At 52.5% G+C, this 24,386-nt stretch overlaps 1 protein-coding gene across 1 annotated transcript in view; it reads left to right on the top strand.

Moving 5' to 3' along the window:
- The first annotated feature begins 9,127 nt into the window (after window positions 1-9,127).
- SDK2 (sidekick cell adhesion molecule 2) overlaps window positions 9,128-24,386 on the top strand; it is a 311,805-nt gene continuing 296,546 nt past the window's right edge. Inside the window, exon 1 of the mRNA XM_025361915.1 lies at window positions 9,128-9,191. Within this exon, the coding sequence (XP_025217700.1) occupies window positions 9,128-9,191 (64 nt within the window). The remainder of the gene's footprint in view (window positions 9,192-24,386) is intronic.

The following is a 24,386-nucleotide window of genomic DNA, read 5'->3' as shown; positions in this document are numbered from 1 at the left end:
ATTTAGTCCCATTTGGGGTATTTAAGAGGAGTAAAAGGAAAGGAAAGGGCCCCAACCTCAGTGTTCTCAACTAAATGTCCTCATTGTTTTTATGTAAGCATTGGCTGGCAGGGCTTAACTGGCTATGGGCAGACTCAGTCCAGGCAGATCTAAGCCAGGAGCTTATACATAAAGGGGTGAGAAACTTAAAGAGGCCATAAGCCCGTGGCAGCAAAGGCAGAGGAAGAGGAGGAGGTGGGGCAGAGCAAAGCAGGAAGGACGACATCCAGAGAAGTCTGCAAAAGCAGAGAGAGGGGACCTGCAGGCTACACGGCCCTGGGGCTAAGAAAGTGATATCAGCAAGCCAGGGTAATGTTTCTGCACCCAAGGCAGAGGATGTTTGTTCTCTGCCCCACTTCTTTACACTGTATAGATTCTTGCTAGGTGTGGTTTTTAGCCAGATAACAGGTGCAGGGAAGCTAAGATAACCTCACATCACTGAGCTGCTGCCCTGATGGCTTCAGGCAAGTGTGGAAGGACTGACAGATACTTTTACCTACAAGACAATGGTGAGAGCAGACCTAGGCAGGTGTATAATCTCAGAATCCAGATCTAAAAAATGTGTGGAATAACTTGTCTTCGTTTGCTGCTAAAGCAAGGGTCAGCAAACTTTTTCTCTAAAGGACTATGTAGTTAATAGTTAAAACTTGCAGGCCATAAAGTCTCTGTCACAACTACTCAACTCTGCTGTCATAGCACACAAGTAACTGCAAGAATAATCACAGGCAATATACAAATGAATGGACATGGGTGTGTTCCAATAAAACTTTATTTACAAAAACAACTGGTGAGCCAGATTTGACCCATATACGATATCTATCAATCCCTGCTCTAGAGTAAATTCTACTTCCATTATCTCTAGAAATATTGTTCTATTATCTCTAGGAGTACAGTAAGCAGAATTGTTCATAAATCTAAGCAACCATTGAGGAATGATTTTTTAATCTTAATGGCTAATATCATTGAATCCTTGTTAGTTGCCAGACTCTCTGTGTCATCCCATTTAATCTTCACAGCATTATAAGGCAGGTGCTTGTATCCATCTCCTCAGAAATGAGGAGGGGTTTTTTTGTTTTGTTTTTCGAGATGGAGTCTCAGTCTGTCACCCACGCTGGAGTGCAATGGCATAATGTCAGCTCATCGCAACTTTGGGCTCCCGGGTTCAAGTGATTCTCCTGCCTCAGCCTCCCGAGTAGCTGGAATTACAGGCACATGCCAGCATGCCCAGCTAATTTTGTATTTTTAGTAGAGACGGAGTTTCATCATGTTGGCCAGGCTGGTCTTGAACTCCTGACTTCAGGTGATCTGCCTACCTCGGCCTCCCGAAGTGCTGGGATTACAGGCGTGTAAGGCAGTATCCTCTGCTAGTACCTGTAAGGCAGGAATTTGAACTCAGATCTCTCTGAGGCTGTGTTCTGGCACTCATTCAATCTTGCATTTTGCCTCCTAAAAAATGCTTCCATCTTATCCTAGTATGGGTAGGCTTTGATCCTAAAATGTAAATGGAATCTTATTTTATATGCACTGGCTTTGAAGGATTCTGTAGTGTAAACTTTTATAAAAAGAAACATCGTTTTCAGAAACCAAGTAAGCAGCCCTAACTCATTCATAGCCTAACTTAGAATGTGTATATTGTGCATAGCTGATGAGAAGTGGCCTCAGGCCTAAAACTCACACTGCCTTTCAACTTATTTGGCTCTGCAAAGCCTTACTTCTTAGAAATTAATTTAATGTATGCGACTGTATATGTTGCTGACATTTGTCAAACACTGGGTTAATTTTTAGGGATTAGTGAGTGTTTGCTGTAAATCCAAATATCAGAAAACACACATTTGAGGTGTAAATAGCTTAATTTGCAAGGTCAACTGAAGTAAAGACACAGTAATGAAATTGAAAGGCTGTTCACACTTCTTGTATATTTTCTCTCATTGTTTTGATTACATTGAACAAATATTATCGCTTGGTCTGATTTTGATTAAATGCACAGAGACAAATAAATAAAAGTTCTTGCCTTCAAGCTGCTTGTATTCTAGCAGGGGAAGGTAGGCAATAAATAAACAAGTAAAATCTACGGTATATCAGATAGTGGTAAGATAGCTAAAGGGAAAAAAGTAAGAAAGGGGAAGTAGGGAGAACGTGTGTATGTGCACACTGCAGTGAGTGCACATGTATGTTGGTGAGTTGGCAGGGCTGACACACAGCAGGGCATGCTGGTGGAGGGAATTAAGCAGCAGCTTCTGTGATTTGTCAGTACCTCTGCTTTTCCAATGTTGACTATTTTGGCCATCACGCATGAGTGGGATTGCCTTTTCAAAGCAATTGACAGGGAGGTCTCACTGGCCGGGTATCTTCTAAACAGCAACGCAGCGAAGGTGGGGACATTTGGAGGGAGAGCATTTCAGGCACAGGGATCTCCAAGAGCAACGCCTAGAGGCAGGTGTGGATACAAACGGGCAAGGAGGTCCAGGAGGCTAGCCAGGAACATGCCCAATCAAAGGCACTCACCCTCTAAGTTGTGATATTTGGCTGTGTAGACTCTGAGAGGCAAATCCACTAGCTTGCTCTTGTACTAAGCAGATTAAATAAATATTGTTCAAGTTAGAGTTCATCGCTCTGTGATTTTGAATGGCCCTAAATGATTCTAAATCTTTGTCCAATTCAAAGATCAATGTCCCAGCCACCCAGAGGCAGACTTCTCCATGATGTTTACGTATCTTATAGTAGACACATTAAAGACATTCATGAGTAAAATGGGTGCTGTCTTTGCTTCTGAAACTACCACAAAGTATGCATTCTGACCCCACCAACCTCCTCCTTCCTGAGTCTTCCAGCAGCATGTTTATAGCGCCCTCTCCTGTCTGGCAATTGCGCTGGGCTTCCACCAGACTTGGCTGGGCACACACCCTCACCTCCCCATGGCCCGTGGCTCAGAATGGCTGAAACTGGCCCAGAGAGAGAGGATTCCCATTTCTCATGCACTCATGTCCTTCTCAAGCCTAGCCTACATTTAGCAGTTTTATTGTTTAAAAATACTGTCTCCTGTGGTCTCTTAACGTCTATTCTCTCCGGCTTGCATCTGGTTCCCAATCAGCAAGCTAGTGAGCATTTCTGCACCAGTATTGGTGGTTTGGGGATATTCTCTTCCATTTCTCCATGTCTCTTTTCCTCTTTTCCTGGAGAACTGGTGGGCACAAGCGGGGAGGAGCATGGAAGTTGGAACCTCAATCTGTTTAGGTCTATGCCCAGTCAATCAAATCCCAGGGCTTGAAAGCCAGGAGACCCCAGAATGGTTTTGACCTTGGCACAGAGAAGCTTAAGATACAGGCTTCCCCTAGCCCAACACAGCCACGGACATGCATTGAGCACTTACGCCCATTCTCATAAGGGAATGAAAGCAAATTTTAATGGGTAATTGAGGGTGGGGATGGAGCCTGGATTAGGATTGTGTCTACTCCCAAATTCCAACGTTGAAACCCTAATCCTCAATGTGATTGTATTAGGGGGTGGGACCTTTGGGAGGTGATTAAGTTTAGATGAGGCTTTAAGGACAGGGATGCATGATGAGATTAGTGTCCTTGTAAGAAGAGAAAGAGACACCCTTTCTCTCTTTCATTCTGTACCCCGGTTCTCCCTCTCTCCTCCTCACTCTATCTCTCTTGCTCTCGCTCTCCCTCTCTCTCTCTCTCTCTGCCTTGTCCTGACACAGCACACAGCAAGACGGTGGCTGTCTACAAACCAGGAAGAGAGGAGCCTTCACCAAGAACTGAATCAGCCAGCAGCTTGATCTTGGTCTTCCCAATCTCCAGAACTGTGAGAAATAAATGCCTGTTGTCAACAAAATTTAGCTCTGTACATCGATAAAGATGGCATCAAATCAGAAACAAAAAATTAAGTGCATAGGGTGTAAATGAAACAAGAAGAGCCGCAAGCTGATGACTATTGAAGTGGGCATAGATAAGTAGGGGGGTCTACGCCAACACTGTCCAAAAATATGTCATGCGAACCATATATGTCATTTCAAATTTGCCAGTAGTCACATTTTACAAGGTAAAAAGAAATAGGCAAATCCATTTTTAAAATTATCTTTATTTAACTTAATAGTTCCGAACTATAATCATTTCAACATGTGTCAGTAGCCCCATCGGAAGTGCTCTGTCTCACACACGGCTGGTGGTTATCATACTGAACAGCAGAATTCTATGCTAGACACTCTACTAGTATGCATGCTGAAAATGTTTTCCAGAATAAAAACAAAAAGTTGACAAACCAAAATGCCTGTTGCTTACATTGCCCAGTCTATGGTATTTTGTTATGTCAGCTGGAGCTGAGACAGGGACTCAGGGCTTCTCTCTCTCCGATTGAGATGAATAAACCACTTCTACCTCTTCCACTACTTTCCTTTCTCCATCTTCAACACAGAACAAAAGTGAAAAATGAATGCCATGAGGTATTTACTGGAAGTCCTTGTTTCAAGGCAGTGCGGTATCTCAGTTCCCTGCAGGTAGTATAGATGGCTTTGCTGGAAGTCTCTACTCTGGGGGACCCTGGCCCAGCCCCACCTACAGCAACCCTGAGAGCAGCCTCACTCTGAGGAATGAGATGCTGGGAACAGCATAGTTGGGAAGCACGAATGAGTGATTTTGCTCTGCAGCCCCATAGTTTAAAGGCCACCTCCACTCTGCCTCCTCTTCTGGCCTCATTCATTTTTCTTCTACACTGAGTTGTGTCCAACCCTTGCGCTCACTCCTTCCGCCTTCTTTTCCCCGGGCAAAATCGCCACCAGAGTGCATTTCTTGGCTGAGGGCAGCCCCCAGCTACTTGGGAAGCAGAGAACTTGGGATGAGGGAGTGGGTACGGGGTCTGGGGAGGGAGCAAAAGCACATGCCACTGCCTCCCCAGTATCACTGTCACTGCCTCCTGGCTGGTCCCTGCCAGTCCCCGACACATATCTGGGGCTGCCAGAGGATACAATCACCCTGCAATTGCACACTCTGTTCTAGCTGCTGTTACATTTGAGATTGAAAATGGAAAAAAAAAAAAAAAAGACAATAACCATATTGAAAAGCTGACGCTATCCCTGCCCAGCCTTTGGTTTCTGTGTAGGAAATGGAGTTTGATGTGGAGGGACAGCAGACTAAGGGGGATCTTGGCCTTCTGTGGCTGAGCAGCTGCATCTGACTGTCCTGGGTTTCGCCTTCGTGCTCCTTGGCTGGGACATGGGGGTAATGCTCCTCCCACTCCGAAGCCTCCCTCACAGGATTCTGCAGGGATACCCTTTCGTTGACTGTGTGTGGGATGAAAGGCTAGGAAAAGGGCCCTATATGGGGTTCAGTGAGTGTTTTCCTAGAAGGGTAACATTTGAAAATCACATCCACTTGGAAGGGAGAAGGAGACAGAGCAGAACGATCTGGGCTTTTCCTTCTTTTTGGAAATGTGTTGTGATGCTCTCTGCTTCCGTCCCCTCCCTTCGAACTTACAGAGCCAAAGGTATGGAGAGGAGGGTCTTCAACAAGGTGCGGGCCCTGGGGATGAGGGAAATGGGATATAGATGAGGAAGACCCAGGTTCCAGCCCGAGTGTTCTGGGTGAGCTGTCTGCCTGGGCCCCAACGGGAAGGGGCAGGCTTGCAGCAAGGAAACAGCATAGAGCCTGGGAAATCCTCGCAGCCCTCCTGACGTGGCGCCCACTGTAACTGCACCAATGCAACCTCTAATTATACCTCTGGTGGCAAGAATGAGCTCATGGTGTCTGCAAGTGACTTTCCCAGTAACGAGCCCCTCTCAAAGTGGCAGACTCCCAGCTCAGCCTTCTCCTGGGCCAGCAAAACTCTGGCAAGAAGCGAAATCAGAGAGTTCCTTCCTGTGTGTGTATGTGTATGGGTTGAGGCCAAAAAGAGCTCAAATCTTCTTCTTCATCCTAGACGGATGGAGACAGAAATTCGCTGTAGGAGTTGCAGGTGGAGTGGCGTCCTTTCCTCTCTGACTCGCAGGCATGCCTGGAGACTTCCAACAAAGAAAAGGAAACCTCCTTCCTCACGCCGGTCTCTGGCGGGCCCCCGTCCCACGTGTTAGGGATTAAACTCTCCGAAGAAGGTTTGTAGGGCTCCAAAAGGTTGTGCAAGAGGTCTCGTCTTAATAAGGGAAGGCTGCTGTTCCAGGCCCTAGGCACGTGGAGCTCACAATCCTGGCTGCTGGTCTTCTGGAAATTGGGCATGATCAGGGTGGAATCCACCCAGGTTTCAGACTTTTGTGTCCACACAAACTCCTACCCTCTGTGATGTAAACAGAGATGCGGCCCTTTCTGCTATCTGGCCTAAGAGAGAGAAGGAGAGGTTTCCCGCAAATACGGCTCTCAGGCCCCCTCTGTGAGCGAACGGTGTAACAGCACCCTAAAGACCAGAGCTCTTCCTGACAGACTGGGAAGAGCCTGAGCTCGCAGCTGGGGACATTCAGAGCATGTAGGGGCTGTGTACTGTCACATCTGGGCATCATTAAGCAGGTGGGAGTGGCATGGCCACCAAGGGGAAGGAGAGCTGGTCACATCTAGGCTGCCTGCCCCCGAAGCCCTCCCATTTACAAATCAGTCCGCCAGAGGGGCTTCAGCTGGGGATGGAGCAGGTTGCCAGGGGGAAATGTTGTTTGAATTAGGTGATTGAAAGGCTGTAGGGAAGGCAAGCCAGCTTCTCAGGCATTTTTAATAAATGCTCATGGTTCTTCTTCCAAAGCAGGTGAAAGGAGTATAAGTAACAATGTATTTGCGGTGGCTATGCCTATTCCACAGCAATCAGAAGGGGTGTCCTTGGGGTGGGAGTGAGCCCGGGAAAGAGTTGGCAATCAGTGAGTGACAGTCCTAGACGTCAATGAGCAGAAAGGCTAGGCAGCGGTGGAGGGCCAGACTAAGCAGGACCACAGAGAGAGAGAGTACAGAGAAGCACCGTGGCAAAAGGTGGAGTGTCTCACTAGCTATTTCCTGTAAGAAAGATCAGACACGCAGGGTCGACCTCTCCGTTAAGCACCGCAGGCCCAGTGCCAGGGACCATAGCCTTTTGGGGGCCCATGAAAATGTTTTAATTTCTTTTAAAATCAGAAAAAATAAGTAAAGCTTTAGGTTGAAGAACATGTTTTAATATACAATATTAATATACTTTTCTTTATGCCAACGCAGTTGCAAAATATTATTTTTAATAATTTTGTTAGCAGGGAAAGGACTCCACCAAGGCGAAGGCACCTTAAATTTTCCTAGCGCCCAGGAAATTTTAACTGAAGCCTGTGAGCCCCAGCTGAGCTTCTTGGAGTACGCGCTAGCAGAGGACGCCTCCGGGCTCTTGTTTGAATTCCTCCACCAATGTCCCGTTCTACTCTTTACAAGCCGGGCTCCGAAGGGAAAAAGAAGAAACAAAGAACGCACGCTCCTTGGCACCAACTTCACTTTCTCAGGCTTCTGCAGGTCCCAGGCCTCCCGACGTCTCCCTCTCCGCCCTGAGCATTTCCAGACCTTGGAGAGCCTGACTTGGGAAGGAGAAACTGGAATCAACCGCCGCCCCCCAACCAATCACTCCATGTCCGGAAGCGGGCTGGGGGCTCCTGGCGATAGGAGACTCTGGGAGTCCTGTGAGGCCTTTGAGAGAGGGGTGCGAGCGAGGCCGGAAGGAAAGGCTGGGCAGAGAGCGGAGGGGCTCGCGCGCATCTCTCCCGGCAAGGCGGGAGGTTGGCACTGCTGCCCCCCGGCGGGTCCCAGAGCCGCTGGGCGCCCGCGGCCGCGCAGTTGGATTATATTTCTGCGGGGCTCGCTCCCGGGCCTGGCTCGGGGCGGCCGCCGCCGCCGCCGCCGCCGCCGCCCCTCCCGGCGCGCAGGCTGCTCTCCAGTCGCGGCCACGGGGTAGCGCTCGGCCCCCCTCTCCGCGTCTCCGCCTCCGCCGCGCTCGTCCCCGGCTCACGCTGCCCCCGCAGCTCCCGCTCGGCGCAGGCAGGAGCGGCTCTCTGGACGCCGAGCCCGGGAAGCGGAGGGCGGCGGGCTCGGCGAGCGGCAGCGGCGGCCGAGGCGCTGGCGCGGCCGCTGCTCCTCCGGCCCGGGAGGTCGGCTATCGCCGGGCGTCCGAGGGGGCGCCGCGTCCCCGGAGCTGGGGCTGCCCGCCGGGCTCTCGGTGCGTCTCCCCGAGAGCTCCGGCCGGGGCGCGGCGGAGGGCAGAGCCGCCGGTCTCCATCCTCGGGCCGGCAGGAGGCTCCGCGCCCGGGAGCCGGCGACAGCCCGCGTCGCGGAGCCCAGCACCCGCCCCCGTCGCCCCGCGGCTGGCGCGGACATGAGCGCTCAGGGCTGCGCGCCCGGCTCCGGGACCCGCAAAGTTTGCTAGCCGGCTGGGCGCTGAGCCGAGGGCGCGCCCGGCCCCGACGCCCCCGGAGGAGACCCGGAGTCTCCGGATTCGGCGCGAGGGCGGTGGAGCCCAGAGAGGGGTGGCTCGGCCCCGCCAGATGCTGCCTGCAAAGTTAGAGAGAAGAAAACTTCAGCTCCAGGGAGATTCGGACCGCTATGCTCACCGCGCCCCCCGAAACCGGCGCCCCTAAAAGAACTCCCGCACCCGCGTCTGCCGCTGCGCTCGGCTCTGGCCGGGTCCTGGGGGCCAGGCGCCTGGAACGGCGGTGACTGTGCCGGCCGGGAGAACCCAACCAGGGGGCGGGGAGGGGGCGGGGGGCGGGCAACGTGGCCACCGGAGGAAGTTTCCTGAAGTTGTCCATTTATTCCTGAGCTCGGCCGGCGATCCGGCCGGATCGCAGAGGCCGCCCTGCTTGGGAGAAGTCGGAGTTGAGGTGCTAAGGCAGAGAGGCGCCCTAGTCCGAGAGGGCGGCTTGGCCTCTTTCTCCCTGCTCGCCCCTCGCCTTCCGGGCGCGCTGCCGGACTCGGACTAGTACAGAAGAGGAGGAAGGGTTGGGGTGGCCAGCGCTGCCCCTCTCGGGCATATTACGCCTGGGGCACAGAGCCGCGTAGACTGACTGTCTCCCGGGACGAAGTCACGGGGTACCGGACCCCACCAGGATTATAAAACAGGGCGGAGGGAAGGGAGACCCCGAGGACCCCCCTCCAGGCTGGTCACCATGTGGGGGTTTTTGATCTGGACGCTGCTGACTCTGCATCAGATCCGCGCGGCCAGAGCCCAAGGTAAGGAGGGACCCCCACGTGGGGACGGGGAGGGGGCTGGGAGAGTGGGCGGGGGAGGGGCGGCGGGAGCTCGCCGGCCTCACGGTGGCCTCCAGGACACCCGGCTTAGCCGTGGTAGAGCCTCTCCAGGGAGTTTCAAGACACCCCATCTCCCGAGTTTTGGGGGCTCTTTTGGGGGTGGGGCAGCCTCTCCGAGACTTGTGGCTTCCGAGTGGGGGAAGGTGGGGAAGACCTGGGGAAGCAGAGAAGAGCCCAAGGTGAGGTGGGAGGGGCGCTCCCCTCCCCCCGTCTGCTGTGGCTGCCCTGCGCCAGCTTGGGAGGGGAGCGACATTCCGTGCCGGGCTCCAGGCTCGGCTACACTGAGCTTCCCAGACCGAGCTCCTGGTGGCCTGCTCGGTGTCTGCGGGGAAGGGCAGGGCCCCTGCCGGGCAGGCGATGGCCTCCCCGGAGCGAGGGAGTGGCGTGGGCGGGCGCTGGGAAGGAGTGCGATCGGACGCTGGGTGCCGGGTTGCTCGCCCCGAGAGAGCAATTGCCCAGCTTGGCCACGTACGGGAGCCCGCCCCGGCTGCCCGGCCGGCCGCTGGGGCTGGGGGTGCTTCGCTGCGCGAGCCTGGAGCCGAGGTCGCGGGTGCAGCCGCGGACCCACCGTGGGGTGGTGCACAGGAAGGGTCTGAGGCCTCCCCTCCCACCCGTCCACCCACACCCCGCATCCCCGCCCCTGCCTCCAGCCTCCGCTGTTCGCTGGATCGTCTGTGCAGCCACTCGCTGCTGTGACCTGTGGCTGCCGGGAGCAGCCTCGCGGTGGAGAAGGGCTAGTGGTTTTGGGGTTGGGAGTGCTACGAAGGATCTGAGGTGTGATCTGCGCTGCCCGCTTCCTAAGGGTGGATGCCCAGACGTCCCCCTGGTCCCCGGGCAGGTCCCCGCGGTGAAGGGCGGCTGCACCGGCGGTTCCTCGCCTCTGGGGTTCGCCGATCCAGACAGTGGTGTCAGCGGTGTCCGAGCGGCGCCTGCTGGGGGCGGAGGGAGACGAAGCCTGGACTGAGCTCTAGGACTCGCAGGGCTAGGCCTTCACTCTCGCAGGTTCAGGAGGGGGCCAGACCCACCCTAGGGGGCCAGACTGTGGGGGCTGCAACCCACTCCCCACGCCGCCTCTTGGATCTCCAAACCTTCTGGGAAGAAGGGACCCCGTGCGCCCAGCATCAGGCAATCCAGAGAGCCAAGATCAAAGAGATGAAAATAATCAGTTCTCACTCACAGGGCTGAGGGGAGGATTTTACGAGGTAATTTACGTAAAAGCACTTAGAAATTTTGTAATGTGCTCTATAAATGTAGGGTAATAAAAGTTATTATTTTTATGATCATAAAATCTTTGAACAAGCAAGGACCTCAGAGGTCACCTTATTTTAGTAGCCGTTTAACAGATAGGGAAACTGAGGCCAAATGGCATTAAGTGACTTGCTCAAGGCCACTCTGTGATCTGGGGGCAGAGGCAGGTATGGAACCAGGTGAGTTCTGAGCCCCTCTCCTTCAAACCAGGACCGGCTGCATGGAGGCTTCTTGTCTGGGCGCCCTCTTTGCCGGGTCCCAGAAGGACCCTGATGCTGGCAAAATAGGAATGGCTTGTCCTTTATCCTGGAGCAGCCTCACAGTTGTGCTCTGCAATAACCAGTGTTACTAGCCAAAAGCCTGAACGGCGTGGAGGGAGGGGATGCCAGCATCTGTCTGGACCCTTCTAACTTCATTGCTCTGTAGACTTTTCAACAATGGTATGATTTCCCTGGGCAGGTGGCTCGCCAATTCGTGTCTCATCTAGGACCAGGCCCTTATGGAGTCCCCAGGGCACCTGATGGCCCTTGCTTTGGGGTCTTCATGTGTCCTTTCCTGCTGCACCTCCACACCTGTGCCATCCACTTGAGGCTGAGATCCCACCCCTCCTGCTAAAGTTAAGGCCAGGTGGCTCGTGTCCCTGCGCCTCCTGCGGGAGGGGCTCCCCTGTCAGAAGCAGAGAAAGTCTCTGTGATTGATTCACTTTCTGTCTGCTTTTCTTGTTTGCTGCTTTTTGTGTGTCAGGCTGCCCAGGTCTCCTGCTGCTCCGCTCGTGTTCTCTGGTTCCCAGAGTGTCTTCCAGCATCGAACCCCCTCCTGCCATGTGTGTCCCCCGTGACAAGCCTTGCAGAGGATTGTGGGAACGCAGTCCTAGGATTGGCAGTGCTGGGTTTGGGTGTTGGAGGGGGTGGGATTAGGGCATGGGGTCCTTTCTTATTTGCTTTGGGGCTAGGGAGTGAGTTTCTTCCAGTCTCAGACCATGACATTAATCCTTCGGGGGTAGCTGAAGCCACTAGCACTGTCATTTCTGAGCCCACAAGCCTGATTCTCCAGGCATGGTACAGAACGAGGGACCAAACAATTGTTCCTCCCTTGAGACAAACTTCACATCGACCACTGTCACCAGATTTCATCTGAGCCTGGTTGGTTTTTTTAGGTGCTGGACCTGAACGACATCACCTGGGTATACTGAAAGCTAACATTTGACCATTGTCCCTATGCCCGATGGGTCACATGATTCAAACTCATTTCCCAAGCAAAGTGCAGTGAGGTTGTAGGAAGAGCAGCAGAAAGAACGGGCTCTCATGATCTGGCTTTGCCACTTCGCTGCAGACAGGCCTTCTGCAAGGCTCTTAGCCACTAAGAGCCTCAGTTTCCTCATCTGTACACTGGCAATAATAGCTCTTGCCTTATAGAATTGCTAGGAGAATTCAAGGTATTCCAGGGACAGGGCCCCAGCCGGTGCCTGGTACATAGAAGGTACTTAATACATGGCAATTATTATTGTTGTTATGGTGGTTTTAACACTAAGCTAGGAGTCCGTGAAGAATGGCATCCTGCCACCCACCAATACGACCTTGAATTATTTTTCCTTACCCAGGAGGTTTCTTTAAATTCCTTCCATGGCCACATCACTGTGTCTCAAAGAGTGGCCCTCAAGCACTTAGCTCCCAGGGAGTCATAGCAAAGCAGATTCGTGGGCTCTACTCCCAGACACTGATTGGAAAGGTCTGGGTGAGCCTGGAAGTCTTTTAACAAGGGCCTCGAGAGATTTCCCATGTGCTTGGAAGCTTGATTACTGCTGGAGGTCATCTTGGCCAGCCTGAGAGGTTGGGGGGAGGGCAGGAGCAGCCGAGCCAGCTGGTCCAGAAGTTTCTTTCAAGAGAATCATGCCTGGGGGAAGAACAGAAGGAAGGGAATCTGAGCCCAGTGAACAAGGCAGTGGGGAAAACCCTGAAAGGGGACTGGAACCCCCAGCTCTAGAGGCTCCTGAAAGGCTCCAAAGGGAGAAAGTTTAGTGCTGGGAGCTAATCACAATAAAAGCCAACAGTACATGAGGGAGCGGGATGAAAGTTTAATTACATGGTGTGGCTAAGCTGTAATTATTAATTACTGACAGCAAAAAATAACTTATTGATCAGGGCCTTTTGCTAATTACCAGGAGGCCGAGTGTCGTGCTTGCCTGGGGCTCAGCTGTCAAAAGCCCCACTCACGAGTGGAATGGGGGTGTCCCTGCTCTCCCGTGCCCCTCTTTCCCCACCCTTTGCACCCCTTGGCTTCAGCTGGGGAGTCCGGAACATTCTGGCAGTGGTTAGATGAGGAATATAGCTTGGTGCTTCCACTGGTTGCAGAAAATGGCCCGTCTGGGAGGAACAGAGTCAGGACCGCCACCCAGAGGCTACATCCTGCTGGCAGCCTGACACCTGCCTGGCAAATCCCACCCCCGAGCCCCCCCACACACACTCCGCCCTCGCTTCATGCATTTGTTCGGCAAATATTTATCAACTGCCTCTCCCTCCTGTCCTCTACTGGAAGGCCAGCATAGGGGCCAGGAACCTTGTTCTGCAAGGGAAAGGAGGCTGGGAAGGAGGCCAAATTCTTTACAGCGATTCTCTGTTTAAACAGTGCCTGAATGGCTGACTTTAAAATGAAGTGTTAACCTGCATATTGGTCCGCATTTGACTTTGTACCACAGGACACACAGTCGGGCCGTAAGCTAACAAGGAGGGGAGAATGGGCTTGTCGTCCATCCAAAGGACTAATGGGAGTCATTGCATTTGACTTGAAGACACACAAAAAGTCATCTAGGACTGTCCTCTGCCCACAAGGCCATCTGGTCTCTGCTTGCATACCCTTGAAGATGGAGAACTCACCACTGCTCAACACAAGCTGGTTGTTAGTTATGTTTTATGCTGATGAAGACATTGGTCTCCTTATAGCTGGTTTTCCTAGGATCAGGCTGTGGTTGAAGGGGTCCTCTGATTGGCTGGAGCCCCCTCCCTGTCCTTCCCGACTCCCAGCCCCTCTGGGAGGCAGGAGGCTGAGTTGGAATTGATGTCCGGTGTGATCCCTGCGGGGTTTCTACCCCGCTCCCCCGGAGCATGTTGCCGCAGACAGCCCTGGAGCTGCCTAAAGCGGTGGGAATTAGTCATCATAATTTGGGGCCTTGGGATGCCAATAGCAACAAATGGGCCAGCAGCAACTGGCGGCTGCGGCCCACTGCCTGTAATGGAAAGGAAAACAAGCTGGTTGCCGAGACAGCCTGGGTGCCCCCTCCCCTAGGTGTCCCACCCCTGTGTCCATGTGCTGGGCAGGAGACAGAGCCAATGAGCAGCGTTGAGCAGGGATGCTCAGCATCCCAGGAGGAAGGGAGAGAGGGGACAGCAGGGCTTGTCCCTTCAGATTCCCTGGGCCCAGTGTCTGGATCAAAAAGCCTCTTGCTGAGCCCAGGGAGCCCTGGGGAGGCCCTTCTCCTGCAGACGTGGTGAATGGCTCCCAGTGTGGCTTCTGCCTCTTTGAATCCTGCCTCCATCATTGGGCAATGCTGAGCTGAGCCAGTTTTCTCATCTGTAGAATGAGTGAGGTTAAAAATAGTTGTATCTACTGGCCGGGCGCAGTGGCTCATGCCTGTAATCTCAGCACTTTGGGAGGCCGAGGCCGGCAGATCACTTGAGGTCAGGAGTTCGAGACTAGCCTGGCCAACATGGGGAAACCCCGTCTCTATTACAAATACAAAAATTAGCCAGTCATGGTGGTGGGAGCCTGTAGTCCAAGCTACTCAGGAGGCTGAGGCAGGAGAATTTCTGGAAACTGGGAGGCGGAGGTTGCAGTGAGCTGAGATCACACCACTGTACTCCAGCCTACACAACAGAGTGAGACCCTGTCTCATTTTTTTTTTTAGAAAAGATTGCATCTACCTTATAGTCTTGGATAATCAAATGAGATTGTCCAGATCACTTTGAAAATGCCCTTTGTAAATGTTAAGTTCTTATAATGTGTCCATCACAGGCCAGGAAGATGTCCTGATCACTGCCCCTCTGCTCCCTGGACATGAACCTCGCCTCCCACCTCATCTCTTCAGTCCCCCTGCACTCACTCCTGTCCCCACACTGACGGCCTGTTGTTCCTGGAACTCACCAGGCCTCCAACATGGCACTTGAAGTTCCTGCCTTTCCATCATTGGTGCCCACACCGCCCAGATGTCTACAAAGTTCACCCTTGTTTCCTCCGGGACTTCCTCCTAATGTCTCTTATCCATCTCGGAGCACCCACCCCCTCACTCTGCATCATTTTCTCCATTGCACTCAGCTCCAGCTGACATATATTGACTTGTTTGTTTATTATTGGTCTCTCTGGAGAGCAAGAGCTTTGTTTCATTCATTGGTATATTTCTAGCTGCTGGGGCAGTGCCTGGCACATAGAAGGAGTCAGCATAATATGAAGAATGAATGAATGAATGCTTACTGGAGGCATACAGCCCGCGGTCATCTGGCCCCTACCAGCTCCTCCAGCTTCCTCCCAAGCCTCTCACCCCATCTCCAGAGCTCACTGACTTGTGAAATGCCTCTGGTCTCTGTACATCCAGCACACCCCATGCCATGTAGCCCTCAGTGCACTGAGCAGCCAGGCACCTCAAGAGTGGGGGCCCTGCCCTCCAGCAGCTCCCGTGGATGCATCCATGGAATTGGGTAGTGTTGCCATTGAGACAGGAGCCCCTGCTCAGATTTTCTGGCCATTTTCCCAGCTCTTCCTGACTCTGGCCCGACAGATGAATCTGCCTCTAGCAGGCCTGGCCTCTGGGTTGGGCAGCCCTTGGATCTCTGCTGAAGCCCCATTAGCTGAACTCCAACTTCATGGTGTGAAGGAAATTGAGAGGAGGGGTAGAAGGTTTAGCGGGTAATGCCATCCATACATGGATGCACCATTTGAAATACCCAAAGTCCTTGATTAATGCTCCAGAGGAAAAGGGAGAGGAAGATCTTGCATCAACTCTTATATTCCCAGCCAGGCGCGGTGGCTCATGCCTGTAATCCCAGCACTTTGGGAGGCTGAGGCAGGCGGATCACCTGAGGTCAGGAGTTTGAGACCAGCTTGGCCAACATGGCAAAACCCTGTCTCTACTAAAAATACAAAAATTAACCAGGTGTGTTGGCACATGCTTGTAATCCCAGCTACTTAGGAGGCTGAGGCAGGAGAATTGCTTGAACCTGGGAGGCAGAGGCTGCAGTGAGCTGAGATCACACTACCGCGCTCCAGCCTGGGCGACAGAGCAAACTCTGTCTCAATAATAATTATTATTTAGCCTGTGTTTCTTCTGATTGTAGCCCATTCATTAGAATGGATCACATGGTCCCACCCAATGGCAAGGGAGCTAGGAAGTGCAGGCTTTCATGTGCTGGGAAAAGACAACCGGATCTCATGCACTGGCAATGCCTAGTGTTCCTTCATAACCACAGAGAAGACATTGTGGTCTCTGCATTTCATACAGAGGGTTACTTTACACAAGACATTTTTACCTTACACATTCCTAAAGCAGAACCCCAGTCTGTGTTATTACCTCCTTGTTTGGAGGCTTATTTTATTCCCCCTTAAGCCATTAAGAAGTGGTATGTATAGGATCAGTGCCTCAGAATTGGGCTGACCTGGCTTCAGGCTCTGTCATCTGCTGTCTGTGGCACTCTGGGTTAAGTCACTTAACATTCTCAACCTCTATTTCTTTGTCTGTAAAACAAGGAGAAAAACCTTCCAAGGCTTAAATGAGATAATACACATAGAGCACTGAGAATGGAGCCCGACTTATCATAAGTACTTGTTTAATAAATGACTGTAACTATATTTGTACTTCTGTGCTTGCCCTCCAAATGACCTTAAGATAGGATCTCAGATTGCATTAGGATGTCTTTTCTTCTCGGTATCTGTGCTGTATATTTCACCCATATCTTCCACATCTCACCCTTTTTTTTTTTTTTTTTTTTGAGACAGACTCTTGCCTTGTCACCTAGGCTGGAGCGCGATAGTGCAATCTTAGCTCACTGCAACCTCCACCTCCCAGGTTCAAGTGATTCTCCTGCCTCAGCCTCCCAAGTAGCTAGGATTACAGGCACATGCCACCATGCCTGACTAATTTTTTGCATTTTTAGTAGGCATGGGGTTTCACCACATTGGCCAGGCTGGTCTCAAACTCCTGACCTCAAGAGACTCACCCACCTCGGTCTCCCAAAGTGCTGGGATTACAGGCATGAGCCACTGCACTTGGCTTACCCCATTTTCTTTTGCTTCTTTCCCAGTTTAGAATCTTTTTGTCTTCCATCCTGAGCTCACGTTTGGTGCACAGTTCTGCTTGTCAGACATGGCAAGGTGCATTACAACTATCATCTGCCTCAGTCCTTCCTATCACTCTGACGTGGATAAAGTGAGGCTGAGAGATTAACCACCCAAGGCCCTCTAGCACGGAAGTTGAGGAGTCAGGATTTGAACCCAGGCCTCTCTGGTCCCAACATCTGTCCTCTTTCCACTGCTCCAGGCTGCCTTTGGCTTCCACGGCATATGTCACTGTCTTCCCAAGGAGAGACAGCCATTCACCAGGGAGATGCCCAGACAATTGTGCTGTTTGAAGACGGGCTGGTCCAGGGAGGGTGGTAGAGTTTGGAAAGAGGCCTTGGAACTCCTCCTCCTCTTCCTTTTCCTCCTCCTCCTGATCCTCCTGGCTCTTGCCTCCACCCTGGCTGTGTCTTCACTGGGCCTTAACTTGGCAGAATGTTGAAGGTCTTCTATTCTCCTCCGCGTCTCCATCTCTCTCTGGGGTTGGGATGCCCCAAAGCTATTTGAGGAGTTCCCTTAAGGTCACTTGGGGCATGCAGAACTGGCTTGCCAGTAACTGAGCCACACAAGTGCCTTCTAAATTGAACGGGGTGTGAGGGTGGGGAGGATGAGGGGAAGAAAGGCAATTAAAGTTTGATGCCATGTAGGAAGCTATTAGTGACCCAGAGGGGTGATGAAATTTTGATGATGTGACAGTCCTAACGGAAGGAAATATTATTTGCCATAACGAGGCTCATTCAGGGAATTTGGCGTCTGGGGCGGACACCAGTGACTCTCAAGGGCTTGGTAAAGCCAGGACTCTGGAAATTTCCCCCTCCCTGGAGGTACAGATCTGGGAGGCCCAGAATCTGAGTAAAGGTCCAAAATATCACTGGGCACCTGAACAATTGGGCTGTCACCACATAATGTGAGTTAATTATGAATCTGGAGCCGATGATTCATTTGCTGCTTCGAACTGTGAGAGCCAGTGCAGAAAGTGGCAGCAGGGGCCCAGGCGGGACAGCATAGAGCACCAAGAAACCTGAAATGGGCAGGGCGCGGTGGTTCACACCTGTAATCCCAGCACTTTGGGAGACAGAGGCGGGTGGATCACTTGAGGACAGGAGTTCGAGACCAGCCTGGCCAACATGGGGAAACCCCATCTAAAAATACGAAATACAAAAATGAGCTGGGCGTGGTGGCGCGTGCCTGTAATCCCAGCTACTCAAGAGGCTGAGGCAGGAGAATTGCTTGAACCTGGGAGGCGAAGATTGCCGTGAGCCAAGATGGTGCCACTGCACTCCAGCCTGGGGGACAGAGTGAGACTCTGTCTCAAAAAAATAGAAACCTGAAATGCAGGTGACTCCCTGGGCTCAAATCCTACCTGTCGTTGATTTGAGTGGGTGACCTTGGATGAGTCTGTGCCTCAGTTTCTTCATCTGTAAAATGGGAATAACAGTTGGGTTGTGACAAGGTTTAGCGAGCTATGCTAAGCTCTTAGGATACAGTGCTCTGTGTATCATAAATACTGAACAAGTGTTTGTCATGTCATTGTCCTTAGTATCTTTATCTTGGAAGCAAGGTCCGTTTGGGGCCTGCAGTTTGACAGGTGCCCCTGCTCCAACAGCTTTTGTTCTTTTGTCTTTCACACACATGCCAGTGGCATCTAAACTTCTGCTATTAGGGATTTATTGATTCGGTGAAGACATTCTCTGTCTCCAGCTTAAGATGCAAATATGGCACAGAGAACCCACCTATTAAGCTATTATCAGCTGTTCAGCCTTAAGGTGAATGTATTTATTGGATCCTCCCATAAAATCTGAAATGTAGGTGGGTAGCTTTCATAGACATCCCATTTGCTCTTCATCCCCAGTCTATGAAGGAGGCTGGCCAGAAAGTATTAATGCTATTAACATCGTTAGCATGGAAGTTCAGAAATATTAAGTAACTTGCCGAGGTCGCTTGACTCGTAAGAAAGAGATGATGAATGTAGGTCAGCTGCCTCCCAGGCCATTGCCTTAGATCTGGCCAAGATACACACATTCAGGAACTGTTTGTCATGCTGCTGTGGGCTGGTGGACCCAGGATAGGCTCATTTGACCACAGGCTTCTCTTTAGCTTGGGTGGGCACAGGAGGAGGACACAGAGGGCAGCCTGGGATGGCCTCTCCTCTCCGTAAGGACACTTGGAGCCCCCTCTTGATGACCACAGGGTCTTAGTGATAGGCTCTGGATGCTGAGACCTGTCATGTCACGCCCTCGCTCTCAGAACTCTGGTAGCTTCCCCACAGCTGTGGCCTCGGTGGCAGACTCTCCACAGTCTGGCCCTATGCGCCACTGCAATCTCGCCGCCTCCTGTCCCAACACCAGCCTTCCACCAAGCTCACGCTGCCCTCCCCACCCTGCGGCCCATTAGCACCTTCCTTTCTCCCCTTTCGAACCCCTGTTCTCCTCTCCACTGACCCCAAAAAGCCTAGTGTGAAGCCATCCCTGACCCCCGGTTGGGACTCCTCCCCCCAGTTGTTCCAGTCTACATGTCTCGCTGGGCACTTTGGCCTTGTTGATTCTGAATTATCTTTTAATATCCGCGTGTAACTGATTTCTTTAATTATGAACTCCTTGAGTTTAGATAATAACCCTTCATCCACAAGAACTGAGGTATTAGATGTAAATTATTTCTTGAATTAACGCACTTAACTCCTTGAAGAGTGCTAGGGAGGTAATAGTGAAGTGAGAGAGAGATGATAACAAGTTCATGACTCTGCGTGGGCCTCAGAGGCCACAATGGAAGAGTCTCATTGGGTCCTTTTGGGCCAGGCCTTTTAGCCTCTGTGGCCAGAAGTGTCCTCATTGGAAAAAGGCAGAAGGTAAATGCAGCATTTCCAAACTCTACCATGATGTTCCATTCATGGTAAGGAGGGTGGACACGTACCCTGGGGTATCCGGCTGTGCAGCCTGAAACTGCCTACTATCCCATGACCTTTTCCTTATATATTTCTAAATTTTATTTTATATTTAATTTTATATTTTTTGAGATGTCGGTCTCCGTCACCCAGGTTGGAGGGCAGTGACGTAGTAAGAGCTGACTGCGGCCTCAACCTCCTGGGTTCAAGCGATCCTCCCACATCAGCCTCCTAAGTAGCTGGGACCACAGGTGTGCACTACTGTGCCCAGCTAATCATTTGATTTTTTGTAGGTACCGGGTCTTGCTCTGTTGCCTAGTCTGATCTCAAATTCCTGACCTCATGTGATCCTCCTGCCACTGCCCCTGAAAGTGCTGTGGTTCAGGTGTGAGCCCCCACACCCAGCCTGTTTTAGTTTTAAAATGTGTGAATATGTGCATTCTACTCCATGGTCTATCTGAATTCTATCCCAACACACAAAGGATATGTGAAAGCCGGTCGATGCTGCTGAAGATGTGGTTTGTCGTCCCCATGGCTTCCTGGACCCCCTAGAATATATGTCAAAATCTAGTCTTGAAAGACTTGAATGAGTCACCTCATCTGTAAGATCCTAAGATGCTTTACATGTAGATATTTAAGCTGTTTGTGTTTAAAATTTTCTGTGCTGTTTTCCAAAGCAGTTGGACCTCAAACATAGTTGAGTCACTACCTGTATTAGTCAGGGTTCTCTAGAGGGACAAAACTAACTGGACAGATGTATATACGAAGGGGAGTTTATTAAGAGTATTGGCTTACACTGTCAGAAAGTGAAGTCCCACAATAAGCCATCCGCAAGCTGAGGAGCAAGGAGGCCAGTCCAAGTCCCAAAACCTCAAAAGTAGGGAAGCTGACAGTGCAGCCTTCAGTCTGTGGCTAAAGGTCTGAGAGCCCCTGGAAAATCACTGGTGTAGGTCTGAGAGTCCAAAAGCTGAAGAACTTGGAGTCCGATGTTCAAGGGCAGGAAGCCTCCGGCACGGGAGAAAGATGGGAGGCCAGAAGACTCAGCAAGTCAAGTCCTTCCACGTTCCTCTTCCTGCTTTATTCTAGCCATGCTGGCAGCTGATCAGATGGTGCCCACCCAGACCGAGGGCGGGTTTGCCTCTGCCAATCCACCGACATAAATGTTATTCTCCTTTGGCGACACCGTCGTAGACACACCCAGGAACCATACTTTGCATCCTTCAAGCCAATCAAGTTGACACTCAGTATTAACCATCACACTGCCTATCTGCTATGGCTGGCCTATGGCCATGCCTTCAAGGGTGGTGGGAGTGAGGATACGACTGTTGCCCCTCCCTAGGGGACCCTGCCGCTTGGGTGATTGGGTGGTATTCTGGATTCTTCTTCAGCTTCACCCAGTCTGCTCCAAACCATTAGAGGACCTGTCTCCTGGCTTCTCCCTGGACCTTCCCACCTCCCCCTCTTCATTTGGACCAGGCAAGCCAATCAACACCAGCAGTGGGGTGTCATTTGGAGACTAGTTGAGGGCCTGAAGACTCTCTTAGTCAGAGGTTTGGGCTCTGGGGTCACTATGTCCACTGCCCAGGGGCCTTTTTCATTTAGATGTGTGGGCACCTTCCAGAAGAGCTGAGACTCCCAGAAGACCAGCCCCTTGCAAAGTAGGTCCTTACTGTGTGTGGCTGGTGCCCCATGCAGCTGCAAGCACCTTGCCCTCCACATGCAACACTAAGGAAATGTTCTTGATTAGGTTCAAGCATCTCCTCCCAAAGCATCCACCCAGCCCCCCACCAGGGTTTCTGGCCGGCAGCCCACCTGCGTCTGCTCACCCAGTCCCCTGGGGTTCCTGGCCCGCAGCCCGCCTGCCCATCCCTGATGTTTGTCTCTGGCTGCCCTGGCTCGAGGACTCAGAGCCCAGAATGGAAGAGGGGCTTCTGCCCTGAGACGGTGCCCGGTGCTCAGACCCGATTGCTCAGTCAACCCCGAAGTCTCCTCCCCACGGGCAGTGTTGGCTTTGGACGGCTCTGGCTGGCTCAGCCTGGTGACCCTTGACTTCCCCATTTGGAGTCCCTCTCTGTGCCCCGGTGTAGTGTCTACAGGCAGAGAGCGGGTTGGCCGGCAGACCGTCGTGGGGCCTGGGCTGCCAAGGAGGGCCGAGGGGAGTTCCTCATTAGCTCGGCTCCAAGCTCATTATCCACCCGCGCATCACTGGGTGAAAAATGGTTGTCGTCGGGACAGTAATAAATACGCAGCTGTCAGTGTTGATGTGATTGCACTAATGAAGAGAAATCAGCCCCAGAGAGGAGGCGCTTCCGGCTGTGGCTTGAGGTGGCTGGAGAGCTCTGTCCACTGCCCGTGCTCCTCTGTCCCAGAACCCCACGAAGACAGAGAAGGGAGGTGTTGGCATTTAACCCCTTCCTCCGCAGGCCCTGGTGGATGAAGAACATAGGAGGTGCTGGAAACCACCAAGAAGAAGGAACACCGTTCTGCCCCAGGAAGGGGGCAGTGTGCTAAGGGGCTGCCAGCCTCAGCCTAGGCCTTGGGCAAAGGCAAGCAGGACCCGTGGGGTGGACAGTGATGCTTCTGAAGGCTCAGCCTCCCTTGCAGAGCCCTGGTTTGAAGCAGGAAGGCGTGGGGAGGAACACAAGGCCCATTGTCCGTGCCCCCAGGCCTGCCACCTCCCCTGGAATGTTAGGACTTATTGTGTCTCCAGGAACTTGGAATGTCCGGCCCCAGGGTGTAGGGATTAGGCCTCTGCTGAGAAAGAGCTTGAGGGGCCCTGGGTCCTTAGAGCCCAGGCTGAGTCCAAACTGAGGCACAGCCATGCCTCCTAGACGCTGGCAGAGAAGAGAGGAAGGACACTTAGGCCCCTCATAGTGCCAGGCCTTGGGGGAAGCTGGGGTTGAGGAGGGAGGAGGGTGGGATGGGAGGGATGAGGGGGTGCCCTTCCATCTGGGGTATCAGGAGCCACATTCTGGGAGCCCAGGTGTCACCTGCCTCTTGATGCCTCCATCAAGGGTGGCCTTGATGAGGGGGTGGCCTAGAGTAGTGGGTCTCACACTTGAGCCCCATTAGAAGCCACTCGGGGACCTGTTAGAATGCATATTCCTGGGCCGCATTCCCAGAGCTTCTGAAGCACTGGGTCCAGGAGGGGGGCCTGGGAATTTGCATTTCTGACAGTTCCCAGGTGACACTGCCACTGCTGCTGGTCCAGGGAGCCCACTTTGAGAAGGCCTGGCATAGAGGTTTGAAGAGAAGGTGCATCCCCTCGGGCCTGAGTCAAGGTGTCACGGTGGTGACTGAGCTGAGTCACTTCTGCCCGTGGACTCCGAGTCGGCTGCTGCAGCTGCAGAGGGCTACAGTCAAGCTCGGTTAACACATGAACTTGAATGTGGCGATGGCCTTGCACCAGGTGGGGGGGGTGTTACCAGCACTCGTTCATCTCTTCTTCCTTCAGGAAGCTCTTGGCCCTCCTGTCCTGCCTTAAAAGAAAGAAAAGACAATCCAGCCCAGAGCCCTCCTTCCTGAGAGAAGAAGCTTTTGCTAGAAGCTCCAGAGTAACCCCCACGAGTCAATGGATAACCAAAACCATGAACCTCTTTTGCGCCTCATGCACTTATTAAACACCACCTGTATACCAAGTCAGGTGCCCAGGATCCAGCCCAGTCTAAGGCAGGTCCCTGCCCTCAAATCGCTCATGGTCAAGTGAAGGCAGCAAGCCTGTGGTTGGTCCTATAGGACTGTGTGAAAAGCGTTCATTGCAGGGAGGAACCAGGTGATTTGGGAGTCCAGAGGGATGACCTGAGATGCTGCCCCAGAGGAGGAGATGACATAGAAGCTGAGCCTTGTAGGATGGGAGGGGGCCCCCGTCTTCCCTAGGAAATGCTGGGGTCTTCATTTTCATCCTTACTGCTACCAAGCAGCAATTATAGGTAGCAAATACGCACCTTGGTGGTATCTAATCACTAAGCCAAATTGTACCTGGCCACACCCTGAGTGCCTTCTGTCCTCAGGTACTTACACTCAGGGTCACTTGCATTCCTGGGTAGCAACCATCTCATAGAAGCTATGCAAGCATCAGGAGGGAAACAGCAGCTTAAACCACAGTGAATCATCTAAGCACACGTGGGATGGGCAGATGCGTCTGGGGCTTGTGGTCTTTCTTCCCAGCACCCTCCTTTGGCTCCGGATCCTGGAGCCTCCCTAAGGGCCGGTATCTGAGCTAAAACGGTAGGGAACAAGGAGAATGACTAAGGTCAGGTTACAAAGGGCCCCCTCACTTTATAGAGGAGGTTGTGCAAGAACAAGAACGGCAAGTGAGGTGGGAGCTCAGGAGCCTGGCTTCCCTGCCCCCTCCGCAGGCTCCACCCACTGCAGTTGTTGGCCAGTCTCTGGCAGGACTGAGTTGTCTAGACCCTCCTTGGCACCATCCCCCATGTAGGAATCAGCAGAATTGGGAGGGGAGAGCTTCAGAACAGCTGGAGCCGTGATCTGCCTTCTCCAGCTCACGTCCGGGGGGGTCTGGGCACAGACACCCCAGATCCACATCTGGGTAGCCACCAGCCTTTGCCAGGGGTGGGAGGGGGTGGCTGAAGAGCCTGTCTCTGGGGTGTGGCTTTGGAAGGGGGCCATACTTCCTCCCGTGTGCCCCAGCACCTCTCTGGAGTGCG

This window comes from Theropithecus gelada, chromosome 16, assembly GCF_003255815.1.
Source record: "Theropithecus gelada isolate Dixy chromosome 16, Tgel_1.0, whole genome shotgun sequence".
Taxonomy (NCBI): Eukaryota; Metazoa; Chordata; class Mammalia; order Primates; family Cercopithecidae; genus Theropithecus; species Theropithecus gelada.
Note: the sequence above shows the minus strand (reverse complement) of the source record. Positions and strands in the feature narration are given on the sequence as shown.